Source organism: Apiospora kogelbergensis (assembly GCF_038363985.1).
Source record: "Apiospora kogelbergensis strain CBS 113332 chromosome Unknown utg000016l_segment0_segment0, whole genome shotgun sequence".
NCBI classification, from domain to species: Eukaryota; Fungi; Ascomycota; class Sordariomycetes; order Amphisphaeriales; family Apiosporaceae; genus Apiospora; species Apiospora kogelbergensis.
In genome coordinates, this window is record NW_027117433.1 from 73,269 (window position 1) to 100,416 (window position 27,148).

Below are 27,148 nucleotides of genomic sequence, written 5' to 3' on the forward strand. Positions count from 1 at the left end.
GGAAAACAAGCACGTACTATGATAGTTATGTATAAACCCCGCGTGTTTACTCTGTCTTGAGGTACCCTTGTCTACCCAACGCCCCCATGTCTATCTAGAATGGAACTGAACCAAAAGCAAGTCTATGCATGCATCTATCGCTGACTCCCCAGTCGTCCCGAAACCCCATCTATTTGCTATGTCTCAGATATTGCAGTATCTCCAACATTAAACAGCAATTCGACTCCTATTGCTGCCGTCTGCCTCTGCGACACCCCCAATAGCGCTCGCCGCAGGAAGCACGCGAGCCTGCCGTCCAGCGCCATCCTCCTTCTGCGAAGCTCCCGCCGCTGACGCCAACGCCTCCGCGGCCTCGGCCTGCCGGTTCAAGAAGCTGAGGTAGGTCTGCCAGCCGACGGCGACGACGCCCGCAAAGAGGGCGCGGTACTCGAGCGGGAGGTAGGCGAAGCTGACGGCCGTCACCGCGGGCCAGATCTTGCACGAGTTGACGACGCTGACGGGCACCGTCGCGCGCACGCGGTCCCAGCTCTGCCGCAGCGAGTCGCCCGACAGCAGCGCCTGCGACCCGAAGAAGTACGTGTTGAAGATGGGCGTGAAGAAGGCCTGGTTGATGGCGACCTTGACGGCGACGGACAGCACTTTGGAGGAGTAGTTGAAGTTGCGCGACAGGAACACGAACCTAGATGGTCCCAGGCGGTCAGTAAACTAGTAGTTGTGGGGATTTGCGCATGAAGCCGCCACCCAGTTGGGCGTTGTCGCGCGAAGAGATGGAGGGGAGACGCGAAACCTACCACATGTGGCCCGGGATGGCCGCCACCCCGCCAATGACCAGCGACCGCGCCGTGCGCTCGTACTCGTGCTCGTCCTTGCCGCTGATCTGCTGCGCGCTGATGTCGGCGCAGAGGTAGATGACGAGCATGGTGGCGACTTGGGTGACCCACGGCCGGCGGCGCTGGGCGCGGGCGTAGGCCTCGGCCCCGCGCGTGAGGGGTCCCAGGCGCTGCCAGATGGGCAGGGGCGCGACGGTGCCGGCGACGGGCACAGGCACCGGTTCGACGGTTGCTTTTTGCCCCTCTTCTTTCGCTACCGTCGCCGTCGTATTCGCGGTTGGCGCGTTGCTTTCATTGGTGGTCGGGTGGATGTTCTTGGCTACGGCGTCGACATCTTCTTTGCCCGGTCGTTGTGCGAACGACCTGGCCGACGTATAGAGCGATCGTGTTGACGGCCTCGTATGAAAAGCCTTGCAATAGGTATTCTCGAAGATAAACGGGGTCCCAAACATAAGTCTGCTTTTCATTGTGCTACTGTTGAGGTGGCCGAACGCAGTCTGACTGAGGAAGGGTGCAAAGACGTTTCCTGTATGAAGTGCCACGATCCCGGTGACTTCCCGCTTGTTGGGCGGCCTTCGGGCAACGTCGACGCTTTCCGAGCCCTCCGATGCGATCGGTGGCGACAATGAGGGCGGCGGCCCCGTCGTCGTCGTCAAAGTCTTCTCGCGGTGGCGGCTCGTGGGGGAGGGAGTTCGGGGGTGGGGAGTTGTCGCGAGAATCGGCCGGATCGCAAGGGCTCTAGGCGATGTCGCAGCACGGCTCGCGAGAGCGGAGTAAACGTCATGGCGATTGGCGGTTCGGGGCGACTGGAGCTAGATCTACCGGGGTATCATGGTTGGTGGGTTGAAAGTATCGAGAATCGAACGACGCTCGGGTGCAGTTTGGTCATGGGGAATTGAAAGATTCCGGTTGCGACATATTTATTTTTGGACGATGCCAATAATGACCTAAGCCGGACTTTTCTTGGGGGGCTAGGACCCCTGTATTTGTTTTTTCCTCCTCTAGCTGGACTCCGCTAGCGTCTAGGGAATTAGTGCATCGACAACTCGAACATTCACTATCCATTGAATGTGATCAATACATCTCAAATCACTATCCCATTCTCGGTTCAGTAAACCTGTATTAAAAAAATGAGATTACACACGATGGCGACGGTCGCTCTCTGGCCGCACCAAGAATACTCGTGAATTGTCATATTAGCTATAAGACCGAAGCACTTGGCTAATATTCCGCTGACACCTTTAGAGGAATTAATCAAGTCGTCGGAGTCCGTCTGAATGTGGAGGCGCCCCTTGGCCGAGAATAATTCCTCCAGCCCTGAGAAATTCGGTGCTTTCTTCACTATACTAGAGCATTATCTTCTTACAGCCTAGATTGCAGGGTTCAGAACCTTTCAGCGCCCGGGCCAGGACGCTGTTGCCGGTATCTCCCATGAAGCTATCGGGAAGTACAACCCAAGGGGGATTTCCTGGGCGCGTACAAGAGGCCTGCCAGCAGGACTTCATATTCTGAATCACCATTTCACTCTAGAATATGTTTTAATATAATTATTCCTCAAACGAGTCCCACTGCCAGGCTCTCCTGGATCAATCAAGCCTGGGATAATGACTATCCTTCTCATCTATAGTGACTATCCTCAATCGATATTACGCATAGTTCAAGGTGTGGTGCGCCAGATGAGTGGCATGATTTTGATCTGGGAAGAAATGCTGAAGATGTAGCCGTAGCCCAGTTTGGGTGTTACACCCGTAGAAGTCCACCAATATGAAGGCCCTGTTCCTGCCAAGGAACCATGGGACCTGGGCTCTCTCATTCGATATGGCAGGCCTTATGCGACTCTTCTCGTATTGCCGGATTGACAAAGGCCCAACTACCCTTTCCAGCAATATACCCGGCCTACGAGATAACGTCGGGAATACTCAAGATGAACTATTTGGGTTTATATATACCGACGTATGTATTTCAGGTCATGGTTCTCAATTCCTACCGGGCCTACTCGCCAATCGCGGCACATTGAGGTCTGCCCGTGATTCGTTCCAACTCGACGAGCGATGAAGGTCCATCACGCTCTGCTCCTGTCGCTGCGCTGGGTTCTGGCTTCAGCTGTCCCGGTGGAGGCGCCTTCCGAGGATGGTCATGAAGTGGTCCCCGGCGCCTACATTGTCGAGTTTGACACACCCCAAGTGCGTCACGAGGCCGTGAAACCGAGCTCGTCCATGAATACTAACGGTTGCCTAGCTCGACAATGACTTCCTGCGGAACCTAGGCAGCGCAGACTTGAGTCCCGAGTCCCACAGCGCCATCTCCTCGTCCGTGTTCCATGGCGCCTCGTTCCGGTTGCGCAACAACGCGTCGTCCGACCACAATGCGACCGCCGCGCGAATCGCCGGCCTTCCCAACGTTAAGCAGCTATGGCCGGTACGCATCCACCAGCCGCCACGGGACGATGTGGTCTGGGTGGCTGACGCGCGCGGCAACAGTAGCGAAGGTCTGGGCCGGGTCAAGCGGGACGTGCCGGGACGCAACGACACGTTCTCGCCCCACGTCATGACGCAGGTCGACCGGCTCCGCGCCGAGGGCTACACGGGCAAGGGCGTCAAAGTGGCGGTGCTGGACACGGGCGTAGACTACACGCACCCGGCGCTCGGGGGCTGCTTCGGGCCGGGCTGCGTGGTGTCGTTCGGCACCGACCTGGTGGGCGACGCCTACAACGGCAGCAACACGCCGGCGCCCGACGACGACCCCTGGGAGTCGTGTCCCGGCTCGGACCACGGCACCCACGTGACGGGCATCATCGCGGCCCAGGAGAACAACCCCTTCGGCTTCACCGGCGCCGCGCCCGGGGTGGAGCTGGGCGTGTACAAGGTGTTCGGCTGCTCGGGCGGCGTGGCCGACGACGTGCTCATGGCGGCCTTCCTGCGCGCCTTCGACGACGGCAGCCACATCATCACCGCGTCCATCGGCAGCTCGTCGGGCTGGAGCGACACGCCGACGGCCGCCGCGCTGAACCGCATCGTCGAGGCCGGCGTCGTCGTCACCATCGCGGCCGGCAACGAGGGCCAGCGCGGCATGTTCTACGCCGGCTCGGGCGCCGCCGCCGACAAGGTGACGGCCGTGGCCATGGTGGACAACGACAAGGGCGTCTACCAGGCCAAGCGGGCTTCGTTCGCCGTCAACAACGCCACGACCGACGACTTCGGCTGGGTCGTTGGCACGCCTGACTACACCACCAATGTCACCCTGCCGCTCTACGTGACGGGCAACACCACCGACGCCAACGACGACGCCTGCCGTCCTCTCCCCGACCAGACGCCCGACCTCGGCGGTTTCATCGTGCTCGTTCGCGAGCCCGACGGCACCTCGTGCACCGTGGAACAGCAGGCCCGCAACATCTTCAACCGAGGCGGGCGGTACCTGCTGATGTACAGCACCACCGCGAACATGGCGAACGCGTGGGTATACGAGCTCCCCGAGTTCTGCGGCGCCGCGGCCGTGAACAGGCGGCAGGCGGCGGCGTGGATCAATTTGCTGGCGGAGGGCAACGAGATCATCATCGACATGACGGCGTCTGCGCTCGCGGAGACGACGTATCTCGAGGACGACAACGCCAAGACGGGCGGGTATGTCAGTTTCAAATCCACATGGGGCCCCACGTGGGAGCTGAACCTGAAGCCCACCCTCGGCACGGTCGGCAGCAACATCCTGTCGACCTTCCCGGTCCGTGTGGGCGGCTACGGCGTGCTCTCGGGCACTTCCATGGCCGCTCCGCTAGGCGCAGCTATCTACGCACTCGTCGCACAAGCCCGGGGCACCCACGACCCATCGGTGCTGCAGCGGGCCCTGATGTCGACGGCCCAGCCCAACCGATGGCTCGAGCAGCCGTCGGCCGGCCTGGCGTCGGTGGCGCAGCAGGGCGCGGGGCTGGCCAAGGCCTACGATGCCGCCCACGTGCAGACCCTGCTCAGCGTCGCGAGCATCGCGCTCAACGACTCGGATCACCACCAGGGAAGTCATCGTTTCGCGATCCAGAACACCGGACCGGTCGACATGGTGTACGACCTCGGCCACGTCCCCGCCGCATCCATGAACACTTTCAAGCCAGGCCAGGAACAGGCAGTTGATTACCCCAACCCCGTCGCCGAGGGGCACGCCGCCGTGTCCTTCAACACGCGGCGACTGGCGGTGGCCGCGGGCAAGTCGGTCGAGGTCCAGGTCGACATCGCGCAGCCGGCGACCCTGGATCCCGCACTGCTGCCTGTATACAACGGGTACATCACCGTGAACGGCACCAGCCAAGGTAGCACCGCCACCGAGTCTCTGTCGATCCCCTATCTGGGCGTTGTGGGAAGCATGCACTCGACGCCCATGTTCGACTCGTCCTTCTTCTCCATGTTCAACTTCACGCAGTACCCGGAGCCCATCGCCCAAGCCGACCCGACGTTCTACCTGCCGTACCCCGTCGACTTCTCGACGCCCGTAGGCCGCGGCGTCGGCTGGCCCTACGTCCAACTCCGTCTGCACATGGGCACGCGGGCGCTGCACGTGGAGCTCATGAGTGTTTCTTCCCACGACAACAAGACCGCGGAGAGCCTCGGCAGCATCCGGACGTTCCCCTGGTTCTTCGCCACGCGCGAGCCGGCCTTCTTCCAGTTCAACGGCATGCTGGGCGACGGCACCGTCGCGCCCGCGGGTCGCGGCTTCGTGCGCGTGCGGGCGCAGCGGATCTTTGGGGACCCGGCGACGGAGGAGGGGGTGGGAGATGCGGGACTTTCCGGTTTTCGATTTGGTTTACACGACGTCGCCTTCTACGTCGGGGGAGGATCATGATTGATGGCTTTGGTGAGACCAAACGTACGTGCTTAATGAGAGGGAGAGTTCAATCCCAGATAATGACGCATATATATACTAAAGTAAAGTAACTGTCTAAATTTATTCAACTTGCCGTCCACAGATTTACCATATCGGTAATATCGTCCATCGATCTAGCATCAAGGAACAACTGCCTCGACAGGTTTAAAATAGACATGTCTGACTCGGATCCGTCGTTGATGCCGTATTGAGCCACATAAAACTCCTCCCCCCTATTACAGCCATCAAGCACTCGTCTTGCAAAATCTGCAAAACTAGTAATATGCTTGTATTTCCCCGCTGGGTCGAATCCCTCCCTGCAGAAGTCTACGAGCTCTACCAGGTCTGTGTCCAGTCCGGCCGCGTTGGCTCCCCTGCCACCTGCACGGATGAGCCGTCTCATTGGCTGTGATAGTGTTCAGGTTAGCTGACAGCCAAACGATCAAGACGGGATTAGAAGTGAACCTTACCACGTTGATCGACATCAGTACGAGGTCGACAGATGAATTCCATTGGCTTTGTCGGCCACCTCCTACGTTAGATACAGAGTGACTAGATAGGGTTCGTCATGCTTACGACGCTCGCCTTTCCTCGATCATCCCGAGATCAATCATCTTCATTATTGGTGCCAGCCCATGTTCCTGCTCGTCAGGCCGGAAATCACCAAACATTACTACGGGGATCGGTAATTAGCTTCCCTGAACCCCCAACATGAACGGTATATTAGTCTCATCCTACAATTTTCAGGGCTGACATCTGGGTTCACCCAGAATCTATTGGGCCTTCCGAGAGCTGGCGGTAGGCTTTCGTCGAAATATAGCATCACCGCGCAAATTCTAGTAACTAGTAAAGTGTATATGAGCCTATGTCAAACCCAGTCGAAGGAAGGTGACGAATGCTTACAGCAGAGCAGGACTGACCAAAGGAATCGATTCGGCAACGGTCTCCCAACTGTTATGATCCGGGACAGGAGATCCTCTATCGTCCCGCCTGAGCAATATTCCATAACTATGCACTTCTTGACACCAAATCGTTCAGAGCCATAATCTGTGTCGCTGATAAGGTTCACAACATGCTCCATTGAGCGCAAGCCCTATCCAAATTTAGCAGGTGCAATTAATAGCAGAATCGCTTTGCACAAACCCTCATCGCTTCATCTTCGGGGACCCTTCGAACAGAATCGCTGTTTGGGGATAAATCCAGTGAGTCCTTGGTAATAAATTTGATTGCTACGGTAGTCGATCTGACGTTGGATTGGTTAGTTAACCCCTGCCTGGAGGCCGCATATGCTTTTCGGTGCACTTTATAAACCGTTCCGAAGCTTCCTGACCCAAGACAACGCTCGTTAGAGTAAAGAGGATAGTTGGTCCGGCTTAGGAAATATTCCTTGAGTGCGCCTGCGAGATCTGTAGCGCTCATCGGATCCAGGCAGTAAAGTACGAACTATGCAATTAGTGATATGTTGTAAGCATGGTGATCCGCCAACCTCCCGTCCCTACGGCAAATAGAATTGAGACAGGACAATGGCATACAATGCAGACTCGCATGGCCAGACAGTAGGCTATCTACAACAAAGGCGACATGATCGACCGCAAACAGCAAACAGGGTTTTGTTCTTCTAGCGCTTAGCCTTGGCTTTGTCCTCAGGTGCTTGCAAACAGGGGAGAGCTGACTTGTCAAACCGTCCTGCGAGTGAGCCGACAGACCATTGCAAAAGACGAATTTCATTTCGTTGATTCTTGATGGCAAGCAATGAATGCCTCCTACATACTGGATAATCAGCCTAGCTACTGAGTGGAGTGAAACGATACTTCCCTTTCCGCCTACCTTTCCATCTCATGTCCCATGTTCCTTCATTTATTCGGTTCGATGTCAAGCTGTCAACCCGAAAGGAACGAAACCTTATCAAATATCTGACTTCCAGAACGTGATCCCACCTCCCATATCCCATGTTCAGATCCAGTCCCACCAGCATGCCTGTCTACTGATCTACTTCACACTGCCCGATTTCGGCCCGTTAAGTATGAGCTGCTTATTCAGAAATTCATTGTATGCTTGAAGATTGTGATCAATTACCAACTAGAAGAATCGGTTGAACTTGGCACCTTTTCATTCCAACCCCTTGAGATTGAGTGAGAACCTAGTAGCAGGCAGCCAAATTGAACTTGGAGTCGATCTTGTCGACGTCCTGCAGGCAGTGATTGAGAAAGCTGCAGAGCTTAAGGAAATGGCGGAGAGAGGCGGATGTGAGGCATTTGGACAGGGAATATCTCGTGTTCGGATGGTGATTGAAGGTAGGGAGGCAAATGACTGGTAGTATCAAAAGACACAGGGTCAGGGTGGTAAGAAACCTCGTGTTGAGATATACGACGAAAAGTTTGATCTTGTTGAACAATCAGGGAAGGAGCGAGTGAGTTGAGAGAGCCAGCGTTGGGTATCCTTCTTCTCCATATTGTGCTCTGTCAACTACCGGTAACCCTGAGAAGATCACTTGTGTGTTTGGCCCTGTCGATGGGCTAGTGCGATGTGATCGTGGGGTTGGCCCATCCGGAACAGCCGAGACTCTGCGCCAGAGATGCTAATTAGAATGACCTGGTGGACACGCAGTATTGGTTCGACAGTGTTCTGGATTACGAGACCCCGAACTGTTCCTTTTGGCTTCGCATTGCAACATTATTATAAGTGCTTTTATACTTCACGGAAATTAATGATGGGAGTTATTATGTAACTAGGGTTACATAACAGCACCCCAATCCATGGACTAGACGAACCCTATTAGCGCCACTTTCTTTAGCTCGTGTTCCTCGTGCCAGGATCTGGCCATGGCTGCCGGCAATTGCGACACCCTATAGCAATTCTGGTAGGCAAGAATAATCGTCGGGTCTTGCGGGTCCTAAATTTGGGTTCTTGTGGCTGAACTAATCACCGGCTGGCCGCCTGTGTAGTCATCTAAGGTGCCAGGCTACTAATGCATGTACACGACTTCAAAGCAGCATCTCGCGCTGTCCACACAGAGAGAGTAGTGAGGGCAACTTACACGATGCCAAGAAGATTGCGCATATAAAGCATCGCTTTCCAGCCCCTTCGATGTCTCTCCGGTACTCATCATTCAACATCTACCCGGCAGAGCACCAACCAGGACCTTCCATCTTTCCTCACCACCACTGACTGAACAAGTCGTTGCCTCAACTCTTACATCACCAGCCCAACATGCAGTTCTCTCAGCTCTCCGCCATCCTCCTGGCTGCCGTGGCCACTGCCATGCCTGCCCCTGCACACCCCTCCGGGGATAAGCTCACTACGCGTGGCGACGACCCTGATGGCGGCTACGACACCAACGGCATGCAATCCACTTGCGACAACATGAGCACGCAGGTGTGCTGCAACGGCCTTCTCACCTGCGTCGTGCAGGTCCTCGGCGCTTACTGTGGCGAGGGTGTCTACTGCTGTGAAACTGACTCCGGCGTTGTAAGTCTTTCTACAGTCCAGGGCCGTCTTCTCTCAGGTTGGTGAGGATACGTACTGAACTTCGATTCGCCCGGCTGTATAGGGAAACTTCATCAACATCGACGCCTTGAACTGCGTCCAGCTCTAGTTGGGACGACAAGCGGCCGACAGCGCTAGGGGCCCGTCCGAATTTCCTTCGTGACGCGGCGTGATGTTGGGCGGGAGACCAGGCGGTAGGGTAATGAGGAACTCACCACTTGCTTCTACTTAATTTCTAGAATGGGGACTAAGAACGTCGTGGGCTTTCGTCGCAGTTCAAGCATCCCACTTCGACTCCTTCCCCCCTTAATTCTTCTTGCACTTTTGCAAGTTGACCACAAATCATTCATCGTATCCACGATACTACATTCCTTTGGAGATAATATGAGCTGAAGATAGCTTGCCGTCAGTTGCGTATAATTAATTAACATAATCGTGTTGCGCAAAGATGTAAAAATCTTGGGATTTCTCAGTGACACTCTCGCACGTAGATGAATGGCCGCATTCGCTGTTTCTCTCCGATCTCAAATTTTCAACGCTACGAGAAGGCTATGATATGTAGGATACTCATCGAGTTATCCAATCCGAATCCCAAGCCCGCCAAGGTCTGTGACGGCAACACTACTATGCGCTTAATATGAAAATCAGATTGCAACATTAGTCTCTGCTCGATATCATTATTAAATCCACCAACGTCATTCCAACCTTCCACACTATACAATCCACTATATAGGAGAAACCCACATAATATACATGTATCAATCAGCCCAGGCCCAAACATGACACCACGCCTCATACATATTCCCGTTCTCGGTAGGCACCCACTCTATCTCTCCCTCTCCCTCTCGTCTCTGTGGACCAAACCCGCGGAGGCGTGGGGTTCGACATGAGACCCTGGGCGCGACGCAACCATACTGCCACCGCCCTGTCCCATCTCCGCCGACCCCCTCCCGGCCGAAATGGCGTAGTCATCCATGACAATTGACATCGACGCCCCCTCGTTTTCGTCTTCCTGTACCGCCGACGGGTCCTGGGCGCGCGTGTCGCGGAGCAGGTACCGCCGCCCCAGGTACACCAGGCGGCGGTACTTGAGGCGGACGAAGTCGCGCTTGGGTACGCTGAAGACGTCGTGCAGGTTCTCAAGCGAGAGCTCACGCGTCTCTTCGACCAGGAAGTACACCAGCACCCACGCCAGGAGCGTGAGGCCACTGAAGAGGCCCAGACTGCCAGGGGTCGTCAAGGCCTTTTCGGCGCTGATGCTACAAGGGTCATGTCGTTAGTATGAGCTGTGCAAACCTGATTTGCCAGACAGAAACGGTGGGCGTGTGTAAAAGGTTCCTACTCACTATGGGAAGAAGATGGACAGTAGACCGGCAAAGAACAGGTTAACGGATATGACACATGCGCATCCCTTGATATCAGGTGTCAGTGGCAAGTTCTTTTCACTGGGTGGCAAATGTGGTAATGCTTACAATTTCTCGGTGAGACAGCGGAAAGCTGGCGAAGATCAGTATCATCGTGGCACTTATTTAAGGGCCGTTTGGGGTTCCAGACGTACCTCTCAGATGCCAACGTGAATGGAATCGGACCTGTAAAGCTGTCAGTCCAGGTAAAGGTGAAACAGGTAACGCAAGATAGTTGGGGCTTCGTTCGCTTACCTAGACCGGGGGAGTAAGCAGCAGCGTGTACTAAAGTTTTCAATTAATATTAGAATCATATAAGCTCGTGCAGGGTATTGTCTTACAGTATAACATCGTAGCAACTAAACGGATGGTATTGGTGTCCAGCGCAGTTATTGCTTTTTGAGGCAGATCTTTCTCCTGTTTATACGGTATCGGAAAGGAATACGCGGCTGCTGCCATAAAAATACACATGAGAGGAAGTGTTGAGATTAGCCACTTCCGTCTTCCCAGTGTGTCAATAGTTTTGATCGCTGGGAGTCCGCAGAAGAAGTTAACAGCCCCTAAAATGGAGATCGTTAGCTGCCACCATGTTTGAGTATCTAGACATTCAACGAGATAGTGTGTATTACCAAAGCCAAAGCTCAGCCCAAGAGCGGTGACAATCTTGTCATCTCCATTTCCGAGAACGGCCGCGAATAGCGATCCTACGTATCGTAAGCTCCCATTTCCAAACTGGTGGATCGGCAGTACCAAGTACCTGAGTAGAAGGCAGACACGTTAACTGATTCACATTAGAATGGCGTAATCCTTATTAAAGTTGCATGGAGTCGCAACTCACTGCCACAAAGCTGCTGAGACAGCGCGACTGTCGAGGCGCTGACCAAGGCATTTCGTAGTCGCCTTTGGGTGAACAAATCAAACAACGCCCACGACGTGTGTTTCTGACGAGATGTTTTCCCCATTTCCTGTTGTGGTGCATAGCTTTGTTGCATGCGGTGTTCTTCTTCGATTGTCTTATGGAGGAGGTATATGTCCTTCAGAGCAAGCAGCTAAAGTAATAAAATCGTTAGTCCAACTCGTCTGTAGCTGTCACGAAGGGTATGCGTGGCCTCTTACTTCGCATGCGCCTCTTATCTTCTTCAACTCTTCGTAGGCCTTCATCGGGTCATAGTTCGTGCTATTGAGCCGCATGTAGTATCTAGGACTTTCCGGACAGGACCAAAGGACGACGAGAAGAAGTACCGCCGGGATAAGCGGAGACCCGAGCATCAAACTCACAACAATATCGGTTGACTTGATATTAGCCGCGAAAATGAGATTGAGAAGTAGGCCAACCATTACACCGCATGCCACCCTTAGGGGAACGTTAGCTAGATACGAGGCCGATTCATAAAGTGTTGATGTTCTTACCAAAGTTGCCAAGCCAGAAGAAAGGAACCCCGCCAAAACCTGATGGCCGTTTCAGATGCGAGGATAGGGGTACTAACGGCCTTGATGCCCATGCCTGAAGATGAATTTGGTCAGACAAAAAATTGAGATATAGGACAGCGCATATTTCCTTGAGGATATCCACAGTGGGAAAGGGGCAAGGCGCGGTGAAGACTGACCAATTCCGTTAATAATACGGAAACTGAAAAGAATCCACCAGCGTTGATTCCACGTATCTATATACGGATACCTCACGAGGGGAATGAGGCTTGAGGCAATAGAGCTGATCAAGATAAGGGAAGCCGATATGGCTATGGCCCCTTTCCGGCCAAAGATGTTATTGACAATTGGAGCAAGCGAGCATCCGAGGAGAGCTGCCGTGAACCATGGAATAGCATTGAGACCACCAAGCGCCCAGGTTTCAATGCTTGTGTCTGTATTTCTTGCGTCTGCATTGAGTGCGGTTCCATTGAGTGCGGTTCCATTGAGTGCGGGTATATTGAGTGCGGGCATATTATGCGAGGTCGCATTGCGTTCGGCTTCAACGATAGATTGGAGTTTGTGGCTGCCGGAAATACTTACTGCGCCGAGATGTGCCGGGAATAGGGACGATGAGTTGAAAGAAGCCTGCACATGACCCTGTAGGAAGGCAGCCATGCACACGACCACGGTGACTTTCATGATATCTCGTTCAGAGAATAGCTTGTCTCGCTCGTTCCTCAAAGCCTCCTTCTCTTCCTCTCGCAATGTTACCTGGAGTGGATTCCGCACGGAATCATGCTCGTTGTGAGCCACTCGGTTGTAGGCTACTCCCAAGATCAGTGCTAGTACGAAAGCTGAGTGATAGCGGAATCTAGTGTTCATATAATAGAGGTGCATCCCGAGGCGTACGTACTGTTGGCATCCCGAGCAACGAAAGCGGCTCGGACAAGCTTTCGGTCATCTCATCTCCCTCAGGGCTTCCTTTCATGCCCAGCTTGGTTTGGGCGAATTTACGAGCATCTTCTCTCAGCTCATTATCATTCATAAGTGCTGGATCATATTAGCTAAGAGGTTCAAGGTGACGGATCGCAAAAATGGCCAGAAAGATTGCAGACGAACCAAGACTGTCCGGGATTTGATCATGATGGGTCCCCCTGTTCCCACGATGGCCAAGGTACTGGCCGCCTGAATAATTGACCATGACTGACCAAAGCTAAAGAGAATCAAGTGCCAATCATGAGTCAAATTGACCATATGAATTTTGGATATGATCATACGCCTCAACTTTCGAATGGCGGTAGTATGGAGTGTGCGGGCTTCAACTAGCAAGTTGGTTTTATAAGCTGACGAGACGATGGCAGTGAACCAAACACGGGTCGCGGCCGGTCAAGTCCAAATCAACCTTGCCGGCTGTCAGGAAAGCCTCGTCTCTCTTCCGCGCACCTCCTTCACTTTCGTCCTTGTGCTTTTCCATGGCGGCACAGGGAGTGACCTACCCCGAGTACAATACCATGCCACGTGCATCTTGCATGAATACGAGAAGGATTGGGGTGCCTAAAGCGACCATTGAACGCGGCAAAGCTCTGATTGGAGCTGGAAGAGCTGGGGCGGGCTTGGCTAAGCACCTCCGCAGATTGGTCGTACTGACCTACGTACGTACGCCAAGTTGCTCAGCCGCATGTTCTGCGCTACTGTGTTCGATAGATACCATTGAGTACTTGAGCCACAAATCCATTTCGTGTCAATATGGCAGGTTGAGTTTGCGCCGGTGGCCGTCGTCACGATTGCTGTTCTCAAGCTCCAGTTTCGGAAAAAAACTGGGGAGGCCACAGATAACCGAGATGGAGGTACACTAGGATATATGTTTGACCTCGATTTGGAAATGATAATGCTAGGAAGAAGTAATGATGGAAGCGCGAAAAGGTGGGGGGCAATGGTGATGAGGAGCGAAACCCAACGAATTGAATAAGGCTGTGGTACCTGAAAGTATCGTGTACGGCACAGCCAGCAGCGAGGTGCGGTATAATGGCGTCACTAATCTACGAAGACTGCAGCTGCCCTCTCCAACTGCATTGTCCTTTTGGGAGTTCTGTTGGGATACTGGTGGGATTCTGGTGGGAGGCCCCAACTTCCCGCCTGCCGAGACTTGGCTACATGTGACGGGTCAGTCTTGATGCAAGATACCAATATTCGACCAGGCTGCGGCGAGGCAACTAAGAGAAACAGAAGCCTAGACCGGTACACCGAGAGGTTTTGCCCAGGTAATAAATTGAGATGACGCTGGAAGGAGGTACATCGGGCGTGAAACGCACAGGGATGTTAGGCAGGCTGAGGTTGGCTGGGCGAAGTGGAATACGGCGTCGTAAAAGTAAGCCAACCGCTCTAGCGTTTGCATGTTCTGATTTCCACTGATCCCGGTCACGCAGTTACTACCGTTGGCTGCCTACAGGAACCTGGAGCGTTCTGCGACCTGTCGATTACAAAGTCTGGGGTAGAGCGGGACCCTACTCAACCATCTATTACTCTGTATCTCCTAGTCCGTCCCAGTTATCCCTCGACGTATCATTGCATCGCATCCACATCCTCGCGACTATGTCTGGGTTAGATATTATTGGCGCCGTCGCCGCCAGCATAGAAATTGCCAACTTCAGCCGAGGACTTGTTCATTTGATTTCAGATATCACCGATGACGCCTATGGAATAAAAACAAGGCTTGAACATTTCAAGGGCGCCATAGATGGCATCGCCAGCGTATACAAGGATATCCAGGCTAACATCAAAGAGCAGGGCTTGAGCGAATCTGATGATCTCGTCGTTGTCGTGTCTGAATCTGGTCGGCATTGCAAAGCTTTGCTGGAGAAGCTCCAGTTACAGCTTCCACAGTTAACCAAGGATGCCGGAGTAATAAGGAAGGCCAAAGCCGCTTTGACAACAAAATTCAATGAGAAAGTCATCAAGGGGCAGCTAACATTCCTGGACCACTACATGCAAATATCTCAGCTTGCCTTGAGCCAAATCAAGTCGTACGTAGGCCCTTTACTCTCTATCTACACTCTCTTGTACCCGGCAGCCTGCTAACGTGGATTCTCTGCTAGTCGGCAAATTTCTTCAATCCACGGCAAAATCGACAAAATGACAATGGTGATAGAGAGACTCGATGCCGTACCCCCTTATACCCCCGAAACCCTTGAAGTTTTCGACTATAATCGTCTCCAGGAATATCGTCAACACCTTCGTCAGGTTGCCTTCAAAGAGAAATCCGTCTACGATCCTGACAATGAGTCAATCATGGGACGAATGGAAGAGATTCGGGTATCACCATCAGGCTCCGCTGACCTTCCTCAGGTCCTCCAGAGAATTATCAGAAGAGTACGGCCATCGACCCAACCTCAGCAGGACACAATGGGAGAGCTCGAGGCTAAAGGCATGCTTCTCAAGGCGTCAAATGTTGAGTTGCCACCTGGAGAAGAGACTACGAAACATGACGAGAACCGAGCCGATCTCTTGATCCGCTGCGCCACGATACGATTGCAGGATACAGCCCTTCATATGATCGAACTTCTTTGGGAAATGGAATCGAGAAAAGAAGACGCCTATGTATCTCCCGAGCGCCTAGGGCGGCTAGGATCCAAGTTGGCACGGCTGTATATGGATAGCCAGCGGATCGGACACTTTGCCGACGCGGAGCGGAGTAAGGACCGAGCAAGGGCTCGGACTGTGCTCTACAGAAGCCTGGAAATGTTGATGTTGAAACTGCAAACATTACGGCCATTCCCTTGGGGAGATCACTTTGACAGTCGGGGAGCTCCTCATAAGCCTGCTCAAGGCAATAGGCGAAGTTTCGGAGGCGTCTGATTTCCAGAAGGCTATCCCACAAGAGCTTGTGGAGGAGCTGGAGACACAACCCGCTCCCGTCCATATCCCTCCAGATTGGCCCCGAAGGTTCGAGCCTTCAATGTCACCCGCATTGACCTGGTGCGGACAGGACAATCTTGCAACGATCCTCGGAGTGTGGCCGGACAAAACAGCAGTGGCCATGAAACCTGCTGACCTCCACCTCAAGTTGGACGTAAAATCGCTGGACTTCCGCTTTGATAAGCCAGTGGCAGGCCTTTCTTCGCTTCACCTTGCTGCCATATATGAAAAGAAGGATATCCTGGAGGAAATGTTGAGGGAAGTAGAGGATGTCAATGTGGGGCGAGACGTAGCATCAACACCACTGATGGAGGCTGCTCGAAGCGGGAATGAAGAGACAGTTCGGATGCTACTTGCGCACGAAGCCTCTGTCGAGTGTGCCGATGCGAAAAGGGGCCGAACGGCACTCCACTGGGTTCAGAGTGCAGACGTGCACAACGGAGTCAACGTCGCCAAGCTCTTATTGGGCGTCGAGTCCGATTCTCTTCTGGAGATAAAGGATAAGGATCGCAAGACGGCACTCTACCTGGCTTGCGAAGCGGGGAACACAGAAATGGTTGACCTTCTTGTCAACGAGCGCAACGCAAATGTCAACGTCACAAACCTGTACCAGAAGACCGCTCTGCACGCGACAGTGGATGCGAAAGATCGCCTCGACAAGAGGCTCCTCATCGCCGAAACTCTGCTTACATCCGGCGCAAATCCAAACACGTCCGACACACACAAGCACACACCGCTCTGCTCAGCATGCTCCCTCGGCCACGCGGAACTCGTCAAATCGCTGCTCGAGCACGGGGCCGATCCCAACCTGCCGGGGCACCAGGGGGAGACGCCACTGATCGCGGCGACGCGGCGCAACCACACGGACGTCGTTTTGGCGCTAAGGTTGAAGGGCGCCGATCCGAACAAGACAGACGCTACCCGTCGCAGCGCCCTGGACTACGCTCGGCTGAGCCCGCCTACTTCCGAGATCAACCACCTGCTCCGTGGCAGCCTGCGCTCGCTGGAGCAGCATCGCCGGAAGAGCCTCATGTCCGTGCGAAGCGGATTGTCAGTGCAAAGCGAGCCTCCGCCTCGCACTGGGACCTCCAGCGGCAGTACCTTGACGTCGAGAATCGGTCGAACCTCGTCGACGGCACTCACGTCGCGCGCGCCGTCCGCCCAGGGCTCTGGGCGTAGTCACTGGTGGCGCCGCTCAAGCTAAAAACCAGGAGCGAGCCGTCGGATGCATCTGTAGGATATGATTGTATATGTAGTATTTGATTTAGTGGAGATGATTCTTATGATAATGAGTTATGATGGGTAACGGAATATGTAATTGTCATTGTAATATTGGTGTGGTCTTGTTGGTTGCGTCCGAAATTAGCAAAGGTGCTTACTTTTGCATCATCAATTGAAATCAAATAAAACTTCCCGGCCCAGCTCGTTCGTTGGTGCATCATATAATTCATACACTGTCCTTCAAGAATTTGACGACAGTGTTCACGAGCCACTTCTCAGGTTCCCCAGGCGGCTGCTCGACGCGGTGGTCCGCGTTTGGGATGACCCCAGACAGGTCGCTCGCGACGCCTTCCCGGCACAGCCCCTTCCACTGGCGGATCAGGGCCTCCTTATCGACAGTTGCTGGGACGTACTCGTCCTCTCCCGAGTGCAAGATCAGCAGGGGCTTTGAGAAACGCTGCCAGTAAGCACGTGCCTCGTCCTGCGTGTACTCTGGGTCGAAGTAGTTATCGCCACCGCTGTACGCGAGAGAAACGGTAGACACCACGTCAGCAGAGCTCTCACATGCTTTAGAGCATGTCTGTATGGATGGAGAGGTAAATGCGAAAGTGCGGGGTAGTACTTACTCCTTGGCGGCCAGAGAATACCAACGATCAGCCGAGATAGGAACATCGAAGACGCCCGGGGGGACAATATCAGTCGACATGCGCTCTTGGCCCTTGCCAGCAGCGATCAGGTCCCGCGCCTTCTGAACACTCTGCTCCAACTTCTCGGCGCCCATGGCCATCAGCAGAGCCGCCCGGTCGCAGGCGGGCGCCTGGAGGATGAAACCGTCGACGGGTGGGATGTCTGGGTACGCAGGCGAGACGTACTCCATGCAGTCTTGGGTTCCCGTCGAGTGACCCATGAGCACAATCTTCTGCTTGCCGATGGAGCGGAGATAGTGCACCAGCGCGGCTATGTCGGCTACGTCATCGGACAGACGCTTGAAGCCGAACTGAGTGAAGGAGCTCGCCAGGCGGAATTCAAAGAGCGAGTAGCTCAGCGGCTGGGCGTCTCCATGGTCGGAAAATGCCGAGGAAATCGCCCGCGGGTAGTACACGGTAAAGGGGCCATCGCCCAGGCCGCCAATGAAAACAAGGGCGTTTTGGGCGTTCGCTGGACCGGTCTCGAATGCGGTGTTGTGTGGTGTGGGCGACTGGAACGGATGGACAGTGGTAGGGAAAGTTGTAGCGGCTGAAGACGACATGATAGGCGAGTCAATCCGAACGTGTGTGTACAGGCAGGGATGCAGCAACGAGCCGAGCCGTGTCTCGCGCAGTTGTTAAATTGAAGACTCGCCCGATCTGCCCCTCTCGGCCAGCCCCACGCACCCACTAGAAAGGATGACGCCAGTGCTTTAGGCGTCTTTACTCCCTAAAGCCAAATTCGACTTCATCCTATGTAGATATTGGCAGACGATATTTCGGTAGCTCAGGAGATACCCGGCATTGTTTCACTCGATATGGCGTATTGCAAGGCACCTCACCTTCTGCAATTGCGCCCACCGAGTTAGTCATTAAGCAGGCAATGCAAGTCACCATGCATGCCACCCACACCTAGCGTCCAGCTGCCTGGAAATGCCTTCAAATGTTTCTTTTTCTTCCATTGGCCAATTTGTTGGAGTGCATGCGACCACCTAATGCGGCATCGTTCATGGCACTGTACCAGCAATGCGACAGTACGGAAAACAGTATCCGTCTCCTCCGCGGGTTGACAAGCTCGATGGACGCTATTTCATGCATGTCTGAGTTCGAAACAGATTGCCCCTTTTTAGGCTAAGTGGCGAGGACAGTTACGCGAAATGAAGATGCGAGCTTGATTTGATCATAACAAAAGGCATTATTGCCAGTCCTCTTTCAATCTAGCTTCCGTACATACTCAACAGGTCCAACGTACCGCTTCCTGGCTGAAAATGCATAGTAAAGCAGTGAGCCGACGACCGCGACGCCGTAAATGAGGACATTCCAATTCATATCTGCTAGTGCCGGGTTCGGCCCCGGTGGAAAGAAGGCGAAGATAAAGATGGTGGCTAAGAACATCATAGAAATGACATTGATGGCCAATCCCCATCTTCCGAGAGAGAACTGGCTGGGGAGGAGCGGCTGGTTGGTGAGACGACGCCAGGTTATGCAGCCAATGCTGCACATGTAACTTGACAAGATGGCGTTGGTGCCCAGCGACGTAAGAGAATTGAGCGCCACATCCGACCCGATGGCGATCAAAGTCAACAGAATGGTAACTACCAGGGTCATGGTGATCGAATTGATCGGCAGATTGAGTCCAGGATGGACATCTCAAGGGGCCGCCATCGTTAGCTTTAGTAACTAGAGGCAGTCTTAAATGTCACTTACATGCGAAATAAGAAGAAAAGGGTATTCCTTGATCTCGGGAGAACGCCCATAGCTGTCGGGATGCTGTAGCGACACCAGTAAGATTTCCGGCAATGGTCATGATGACGATAATGACACTCATCGCCGTGGCGCCACCTTTCGTCTGCGTGGCATTTTCAAAGACGGCCAAGAAAGGGATACCAGCCTGCGAATTCAGGACATCCTCCACCTTTCCGAGGCAGGAGCAAAAAGTGATTAGCATGATCCAGCCAAAAGCACCGTTAAAGAAAGTCGTCCAGATCATCGAGCGCGGAAGCGTCCGACCCGCATCCTGCAATTCCTCCGACATGTGGACTGCCGCATCGGCCCCGAGCAGAGGATAGACCGAGGCCATGCTCCCGATCATGACGCTGAGGCCCATGCTGCCCCAGTGGTTGCCGTCGTTGAAGTTGGTGAAGACTTCGGACGCGGGCGTGCGGGGCGCGAGGACCCAGAGCACGACCATGATGGCGACGAAGCCCAACACGTGGATGCTGAGGAGGCCGGCTTCTACCAGGGGCAGCTTCCTCGCCAGCGCGGCGTTGAAGAAGACGGAGAAGGTAGCGATGGCGATCGCCAATAAAGTCGTGTGCCACCCTTGTGGCTGGTAGTTTTCATAGTTGAGTGCGATCAAGCCTTGGATCTGGCCGCCGGAAATGTACGCACTTGATGCGCAGCCGGTCTGCCACGATAGCACGCACATCCAACCCATGACGTAGCTCAGGAACTTCTGATGCTTTCGCGGGGCGAATTCGGATACCCAATGGTACTAATCCGGCGCGAAGCATCATTAGTATTGCTCTCGCAGGAAACGGAACAGACATTGACATGAAACAAAAAAAAAGGAGGAGCCGTACCTGACCACCCGTGGTCGCCGCCATGGAGCCCATCTCCGCCATGGACGTGTTGACAAACCCGAAGCCGATCCAGCAGACCAGGAACGTCCAGATGTATCCGGCCGTGCCGCCATTGGTGAGGCCGATAGATCCTATGGCCAGTACCGACTCCCATGCCTGCATGAGGATCATGGAGAAGCCGAATATGGATAGGAATTTGAAGTTTCGCTAGTCTTGTCAGTCATCCTGTCGAATATGGCATCTTCGTCGGGACTGTGTTGCATTGCCGACCTTTAACTCTTGCGCCTTTCCCATGCGCGTCATGTCACGGCGGTCTTGCGCATTCCCGTCCGTCGGATCAGCCACATCGTCCAGCTCGATGTCAGTTGTGGAAGGGTCGTTCTTTGTGTCGGTGGATTTGCCGTTCAGTGCCATCTTAAGACGCTTTGATGATATTTACAATAAGGGGTGTAGGGTGGAAAGTGTACTTGGAATTTGGAATATAAGAGACACAGTGAGTTTCTGTGACAAATGAATACCCAATTGAAGGAGGAAAGGGAAAACGTTCTTTCTGGAAGACCCCAAGTCATATTGTAACGCAATATCATTCGCATCGTTCCATATCCTCCGTTCGCAGAAAGAGCCTGGAACGTCGTAGCATGGGGCTGCGGAGGAGCTGAGACCAATGGTTTGCGGCCCGACACAGGGCAAATATGTGCGATTGAACGTAAGGGGTAGATGAGCTGTCAATGGCCATGTCCTGTGATAATGCAACCGATATTGCGCCCGTCTGGCCGTTACCAGTGAGTGCATTTGCTCCCTGGCTCCCCCGCCAGAGCCCCGGCTAGGGTGCAACATTGCCGACGGCAGAAGCCATGTTCGTCGGTGGTGACGAATCGGGCTTTTCCCAAATTACGAGTACCACCTTCCGCTTGCTTCCGTCGCATGAGGAAGAGATCTCCCTTACTTGGAAAGGCTCGCTTAAGTGTCACTGGTGAGCCGACATCCTTACAAGAAACCCTACCCTACCCGTCCCATTGATTGTCGTGGTTTGCTACACCCTGTCAATCGATGGCTGCGTATCTGATATTCTGCGAAATTCTCTCACTTGCTGATCCGGATTCCTCCTCAATTTTGCATCCGTGCAATTTGTCCTGGCGACGCCATGGGCCGAGTTTGTACTTATTACAGGTCCCTCAAGCAGAACCAAAAGAGCCAACAGCAACAAACCATTGACCTACCAAACCCCCAGTCAGTCGCCTCTTTTCAAATTAAAGAGTTTTTTTACGTGACATTCGGCTCGGAGCCAAACCGCCCAGCACGATGGCAGATTGATCTCGTAGAATCACACAAATAAGAGGCAGACTGCAGTAATAAGATCCAACATACATATTCAGTTCTTCTTCCTGTCAATCGTCTACATGCATATCGATCTCAGACAACTTTTCTAACATTCGGCTTTTAGAGCATCATGATATAGAATATTTCTTCATACTTTTTCTTCTCTTTGGTTCAATGTTAAGGCCTGAGCCCAACAGAAACTAAACCTTATAAATGTGACTCTTCAAATCAGCGCACACAACCAAGTGGCCATTAGACCCAATCGCCTGGAAGGTTTTTATGAGCAAATCTATCAACCAAAGGATTCGCTCTCTCTCCGAAACGCAATTTGCCTCAACCAGTATTTATCCCCATAGCAATTGGATCTGCTCATAACAGTATGAGCGATGAAATCACCAACTCAACGCGCTTTTCCCCCATCACTGAGACTGACAATGCAGGCTATGTCTGGATCGTTACAATCATCGGCATCATCTACACGGCGATGATATGTGTGCTCCGAGGCTGGATCAAGTTCCGTGTCTACGGCTGGGATGATGCCCTGATCGCCATTGCCACTGTCCTCCACTTACTTCAGGCGATTCCCGTATTTTGGGGCCTCTCTTCCGGACTGGCCAAATCGAACGCCATCACCGACCCTACGAATGGTCCTGCCATCAGCCAGTCATTCTTCGCTGCACAGCTCCTGGGATTCGTCGTCTTGGGCCTTTCCAAGTGCTCGGTGCTGGCGTTGATGCTGCGAGTGTTCAGCCCAGGAACCGGGACAGCGGGTGGCTACCGTGCATGCGTAGTGTTGACAATCATCAGTGCCATAGCGTGTATTGCCTCTGTGATTGCACTCTCTGCAGGCTGCGAGGCAGCCACAATCCTATCATCAGAAGGCAGCCAACAATGTCCTGGCATGGTAAGCATTCCACGGTTGTCAACTCAATAGCTTTGCTTCCCCTCTAACCAAAACCCCGATTCGCAGTACAACCGCATGTTGGGGCTACGATCCCGGATATCATCACCGACGTGTTAATCTGCGTGGTGCCCATCTGGGTAACGGCGCCCCTGAAGTTGACCAAAGGCGTCCGGTTCACCGTAGCCCTGGGCTTCAGCTTCCGCCTCCTGATCGTCCCCCTGGCCGTCCTCCGCCTGTCGACTTTCCGGGCCGCAGCCGCGTCCGCCGATGCCCAGCTCGCCGTGGCCGACAGCCTGGTCCTCCAGCAGGCCGCCCTGGTCGTCTCGCTCACGAGCGCCTCCATCCCCAACCTGCGCACCTTCATGAGGTCCATCGACTGCGGCTTCGCCCTGCCGGCGCCGAGCCGCGCGGGAGACACTCGCGCGTACGCGTTGCGGACTTTCGGCGGGAGCACCATCGTAAGCGGTCGGAGCGGCGGCGGGGGAAGGATATGAATCGTGATATCAACGATAGGTCGCTCGCATCGAGCAGCAGCCATAATCGCAACAGTGGCCGAGAGCTGTCGCTGCGCCCAGACGATGTGCACCACCAGGCGCGGGTTTCACACGGCGGTACCCACCTTGGTGACGCGACGTTGGAGGAGGAGCAAAACAGTCTCAACCGCTCAAGTAGCCAGGAGCGCATCATCACCAAAAGGGTGGAGTGGGATGTGCGCCATGACGCTGGATGATATACATTTGGTAGTATGTTCCTTGTAATTTAACTTGTATACACATTTTTGGAAATGCCTCTGTACAATTGGATAGACCAAAGCCAGTTATAGATATGATATATTCTGGATTTCCCACCCTAGTCCCCACCCTCTACTCAGGCGAAATCCCCAACCGCCGCATCTCCCCACCCAGGACCTTCTCCAGCTGATCCGAATCCATAAACGCCTTGACCTCCACGATCTTCCCTCGCGATTCCAGCGGACGTGCCACGAATAGTGCTGGTCGTACGGCACGCCGCTCTTGGTCGCGACGTCGACGGTGCGCATCTGCACGGCGCTCCAGCCCGTCTCCGGGTCGACGACGATGCCCCCCGCGCCTCCCGGCACTTGCAGCCGGTAGCCCGGCGCCGCCAGCAGCGCGTCGACGTGCGCCCACGTCGCGTCGTAGTAGCTCTGCTTGGAGCGCCAGCGGCCCGCGAAGCGCGAGTGGCCCGTCACCTCGAAGTCGACGGCGTCGTCGACGTGCTCGAGGAACTTGAGCACGCCCTGCTTCGGCTCCAGGAAGTGGGCGAAGACGGCGTGGATGTGGTGGCGGTCGGGGAAGGCGTTGGGGGACGACATGGTTCGATTGGAGTTGGAGTTGGAGTACTGATGCTTCTGGTCAGGTATCAATGTTGGTATTGGAGCCTTTGCCACTGATGTCGATATTTATCGGTTGGCAGCTGGCATGGGTTTGACTCCATGGGGAAGAATCAGTGGATCTAGGGCCAAGATGGCAGTTTCGATCCAGAGTGGCGTGACCGAATGCTACGTGCCCCGCCCTCGTATGTTCACTGAGCCAAGTGTTGAAGGATCGCATCCTACAGGCGATGTTGCTGTGCGTGCAATCCAGTCCTCTCTCCATATGCTAACGGATACAGCGTGATCGAGAGTGCGTATAATTGAAATAACCGTCGGGCTTCTAAGTTACCCCGAACTGTATCTTTTGCCAACTACGTAGTGACTATAGCTGGCATTACCTTTTAGGATTGGGAAATTACCTTTCATAAGCATTTGGTACAAGAGTGCCTGTCTCCAAGGACGTCGAGATCACTGAAACAAACATCAACTTACAGACACGTCGAATTAACCTCAATGCTAAGAATAGACTCCCGACCGGGCCCCTTCCCCGTCCAACCTAGATGAGATGTGAGTGGACCTATCCTGGATTGCGACTAGACTTCATCAAAGCGCTCTCTGACAGACCCGCTTGCTTTTCGGATAGCTACCCGATGATAGCACAGCAGAGCCGGTTAGCCGCACGCAGCAGCAAGACGACATAGCGTATTTCGACTTATTTCCGTTCTTCTCATTAGTTATCTAATCAATCTGATAATGACAAGTCCTACATACTAAATAGGTACCCTCTCCCAAGAATCCCCAACACCAGTGCCATGCCCTTTTCGCCCACTCACTCAATCCATTCCTCCTCGTCCTCGTACAAGTCCTGGTCCCACCGCCGCCCCGGGCTGGGCGCCGGACTCGTGCGCATCTTGGGCCGGCTCCGGAAGACGAGCTCCATGTCCTCGACGCCCTTGTCCAGGAGCTCCTCGACGAACGTCGACTGCTCGCCCACGTCGTCCTCCTCGGCGACGGGCAGGTGGCTATTCTCCTTCCGCGGCGACGCCATGCGGCTCTTGCGCTCCGACCGCCGGCGCTCCAGCTGCGCCTTCTGCCGCGCGGCTTCGTAGCCCTGCATCGACCGCTGCGTTCGCGCGACGAGGTCCTCGGGCTCTTCGGGCCCAGGCTCTGCCGTGTTGTGGCTCAAGGCCTGGATGTTGACTCGCGGTTTCGGCGTCGGCGATAGCAATTGGGTGTCGTGGTCGTACTCGTCCGGGTCGAAGGAAGGGGTTCGAGTTATCGACATGCGCGTCCGCTCCGTCAAAGACAATGTGTGGCGCGGCTTCTTCAGCGGCGACGGCGACGCATTGGACATGGACGCAAGAATCTGGTTAGCCGCGAGCTGTGTTGGGGACGTCGCTCTATCGGGAGCCGTCAGCTCTACCCCCGTTGGCTTCTTGGACCTTGGCATAGGCCCAACCAACTCGGGAGACTGCGAACGAGGAGGCGAAAGCGGGGGCGAGTACCGCATCATCTTGATATTCCCCTCTTGCTCTGCAGGCTTCTCTTGTTCCGGGGTCACCGACGACCGACTGCTTGATGTCGGATCTTGTCGTTCGCTGCGTGGAGGCTCGACCTCATCCTCGACATCTTCGTCATCGTCACTTTCCTCGATCGCAGGTCTGGTGTTTAATGTGCGCGTACGAACCACAGGGCGCCGCTTAGGTGAGCGCAAGCGGGACCCGCGACGGGTGGCCGGAGGAGGCTTGGCGGCTTTCGTTTCGCGTTCGATTTCTTTTTCCCACTCGTCCAGGTCGGACACCGGTTCTGGCTCTTCTTCTTCTGGGCGATATGCGATGGAAGTAGATCGGTTGGTTACCAAGCTGGCGAAGTCGGGGATACCCGCCAAGTCGCTGTTGAGCTCTGCCTTCATGCTCTCGAGCATCTGTGCGTACTGGGGCGGAGGCGGTGGCAGATGCAGTTTGTCCACGTCTTGGGCCGACATGGTTTCGGCCGACAACTTGAGATGCGCGGTAAAGCCCAGGTCAATGCCCTTGGTGTCGGGCGCGGATGTTTTGCTGGGCTCGGCTGCCTTGTTGCCGAATAGCTTCTTCCTAAACCCATCCCACTTCTCGAGCCTAGCACGCTGCACTTGAACCCGCTGGTCGAGCTGATCAAGTAGGCCCATACTTTGATCCTCGATATCTTCCAGTGTCCCGTTCTGAACACCATCCCACACCTCCTCGAAGGGGGTCGATAGTAGTCCGGCCTTGCTAGAGCTATTCTCGCCGTAGAGTATATTTTCAGTCCACTCCTCGTTACCCGTCCAATTCATCTTGAGCATCTGGCGCACTTGGTATCTCATCTTATCCGTAGGCTGACTGCTGGGGTCATCTTCGGCTAGGCTCTTCAGCTGTTCGTTTCGTTTCGCGATGGTCTGCTCTTTCCGCGCCAGTAGTTGTGCGAAATCGCGGTACCGTTCTCGCGCCGCATCCTTGTCTCGTATATGGGATCGTAGCGAGGCCTTGTGCGCGAGGAGCAGCGCATTGAGCTCGGTGCGGTCGCCCTTGTAGCCCCAGTTCTCGATGGCAATGCTTTCGGAAATGGAGGGTCGGTAGTCGTGGCCGGCGTTAAGGGCGCGTTCGGCCACCAGCTTCTTCAGGACGGCCGAGGAGAAGACGGCGAGTACTTCTTCGAATCGTTCGCCCTTGCACTCGTCAAGCATCGTCTTACGGATAACGGCATCGCGACCAAGGACGCCATTCTTCTTCGCCTGCTCTAGACAGCGGGTGAAAGCGGCACGAAGGTTGATTGATTGGACTTGGTCGAGAGGAGGGTAAAAGGGTCGGAGCTTGTTCTGCGTCTCCTCGGGATCCCAGAGGTTGAACAGTTGGTATAATGCCCATTCGACAGCCTGGATGCGCTTCTTCTGGTTCACAACGGCATCCTTGGTGGAGAAGGTCGAGGGCGTGATGTCAGGCCAATCCTCCTCCTGGTCCAAGTCGAGAAGTCGCAAGTTGGTGAGGAACAGAATCCTCGAGGAAACGGTGCTTGGAAGCTGGACATTGTTGAAGGCGGCGGTGGCCGTGGTGGTGCTGGATTGCGAAGCCGTCAAGGGTGACTTGGCCGAGGCGCGTAAGGATATCGGCCTGGGTCGCGTGGTGGCTGGCTTGGGAGGCGGCTGGAGAGCCATGTTCTCATTTCAATCGCGGAGATGAGACGTTGTCTTTG

General features: G+C 54.4%; 10 protein-coding genes across 10 annotated transcripts; 4 read left to right on the forward strand and 6 right to left on the reverse strand.

Annotated features, from left to right (window-relative positions):
• Window positions 1–207: 207 nt before the first annotated feature.
• On the reverse strand, window positions 208–2,025 carry PG998_014861 (uncharacterized protein; the record flags this gene model as incomplete). The annotated part of the gene is made up of 4 exons (XM_066881677.1): window positions 208–679; window positions 792–1,193; window positions 1,333–1,568; window positions 1,975–2,025. The coding sequence occupies 4 exons, from the start codon at window positions 2,023–2,025 to the stop codon at window positions 208–210; spliced, it is 1,161 nt and encodes a 386-aa protein (XP_066723222.1).
• An 856-nt stretch (window positions 2,026–2,881) lies between these two features.
• Window positions 2,882–5,657, forward strand: PG998_014862 (putative subtilisin-like serine protease; the record flags this gene model as incomplete). Its single annotated transcript, XM_066881678.1, has 2 exons — window positions 2,882–3,013; window positions 3,069–5,657. 2 exons carry the CDS (start codon window positions 2,882–2,884, stop codon window positions 5,655–5,657), a joined length of 2,721 nt encoding a protein of 906 aa, XP_066723223.1.
• Window positions 5,658–8,888: 3,231 nt separating this feature from the next.
• PG998_014863 (uncharacterized protein) lies at window positions 8,889–9,273 on the forward strand (the record flags this gene model as incomplete). Its single annotated transcript, XM_066881679.1, has 2 exons — window positions 8,889–9,146; window positions 9,229–9,273. 2 exons carry the CDS (start codon window positions 8,889–8,891, stop codon window positions 9,271–9,273), a joined length of 303 nt encoding a protein of 100 aa, XP_066723224.1.
• Window positions 9,274–9,990: 717 nt separating this feature from the next.
• PG998_014864 (sugar transporter) lies at window positions 9,991–13,712 on the reverse strand (the record flags this gene model as incomplete). The annotated part of the gene is made up of 12 exons (XM_066881680.1): window positions 9,991–10,423; window positions 10,511–10,575; window positions 10,637–10,661; window positions 10,723–10,852; window positions 10,909–11,271; window positions 11,325–11,348; window positions 11,406–11,616; window positions 11,684–11,744; window positions 11,978–12,071; window positions 12,175–12,831; window positions 12,887–13,027; window positions 13,634–13,712. 12 exons carry the CDS (start codon window positions 13,710–13,712, stop codon window positions 9,991–9,993), a joined length of 2,283 nt encoding a protein of 760 aa, XP_066723225.1.
• Window positions 13,713–14,569: 857 nt separating this feature from the next.
• On the forward strand, window positions 14,570–17,096 carry PG998_014865 (endocytosis ankyrin repeat Nuc-2; the record flags this gene model as incomplete). The annotated part of the gene is made up of 3 exons (XM_066881681.1): window positions 14,570–15,000; window positions 15,073–15,668; window positions 15,811–17,096. The coding sequence occupies 3 exons, from the start codon at window positions 14,570–14,572 to the stop codon at window positions 17,094–17,096; spliced, it is 2,313 nt and encodes a 770-aa protein (XP_066723226.1).
• A 243-nt stretch (window positions 17,097–17,339) lies between these two features.
• PG998_014866 (uncharacterized protein) lies at window positions 17,340–18,362 on the reverse strand (the record flags this gene model as incomplete). Its single annotated transcript, XM_066881682.1, has 2 exons — window positions 17,340–17,631; window positions 17,740–18,362. 2 exons carry the CDS (start codon window positions 18,360–18,362, stop codon window positions 17,340–17,342), a joined length of 915 nt encoding a protein of 304 aa, XP_066723227.1.
• A 649-nt stretch (window positions 18,363–19,011) lies between these two features.
• On the reverse strand, window positions 19,012–20,795 carry PG998_014867 (uncharacterized protein; the record flags this gene model as incomplete). The annotated part of the gene is made up of 4 exons (XM_066881683.1): window positions 19,012–19,448; window positions 19,507–20,293; window positions 20,382–20,588; window positions 20,652–20,795. 4 exons carry the CDS (start codon window positions 20,793–20,795, stop codon window positions 19,012–19,014), a joined length of 1,575 nt encoding a protein of 524 aa, XP_066723228.1.
• A 1,285-nt stretch (window positions 20,796–22,080) lies between these two features.
• PG998_014868 (uncharacterized protein) lies at window positions 22,081–23,335 on the forward strand (the record flags this gene model as incomplete). Its single annotated transcript, XM_066881684.1, has 3 exons — window positions 22,081–22,480; window positions 22,672–23,029; window positions 23,119–23,335. The coding sequence occupies 3 exons, from the start codon at window positions 22,081–22,083 to the stop codon at window positions 23,333–23,335; spliced, it is 975 nt and encodes a 324-aa protein (XP_066723229.1).
• Window positions 23,336–23,468: 133 nt separating this feature from the next.
• Window positions 23,469–23,938, reverse strand: PG998_014869 (uncharacterized protein; the record flags this gene model as incomplete). The annotated part of the gene is made up of 2 exons (XM_066881685.1): window positions 23,469–23,558; window positions 23,582–23,938. 2 exons carry the CDS (start codon window positions 23,936–23,938, stop codon window positions 23,469–23,471), a joined length of 447 nt encoding a protein of 148 aa, XP_066723230.1.
• An 829-nt stretch (window positions 23,939–24,767) lies between these two features.
• PG998_014870 (uncharacterized protein) lies at window positions 24,768–27,110 on the reverse strand (the record flags this gene model as incomplete). Its single annotated transcript, XM_066881686.1, has 1 exon — window positions 24,768–27,110. The coding sequence occupies one exon, from the start codon at window positions 27,108–27,110 to the stop codon at window positions 24,768–24,770; it is 2,343 nt and encodes a 780-aa protein (XP_066723231.1).
• Between the last annotated feature and the right edge of the window lie 38 nt (window positions 27,111–27,148).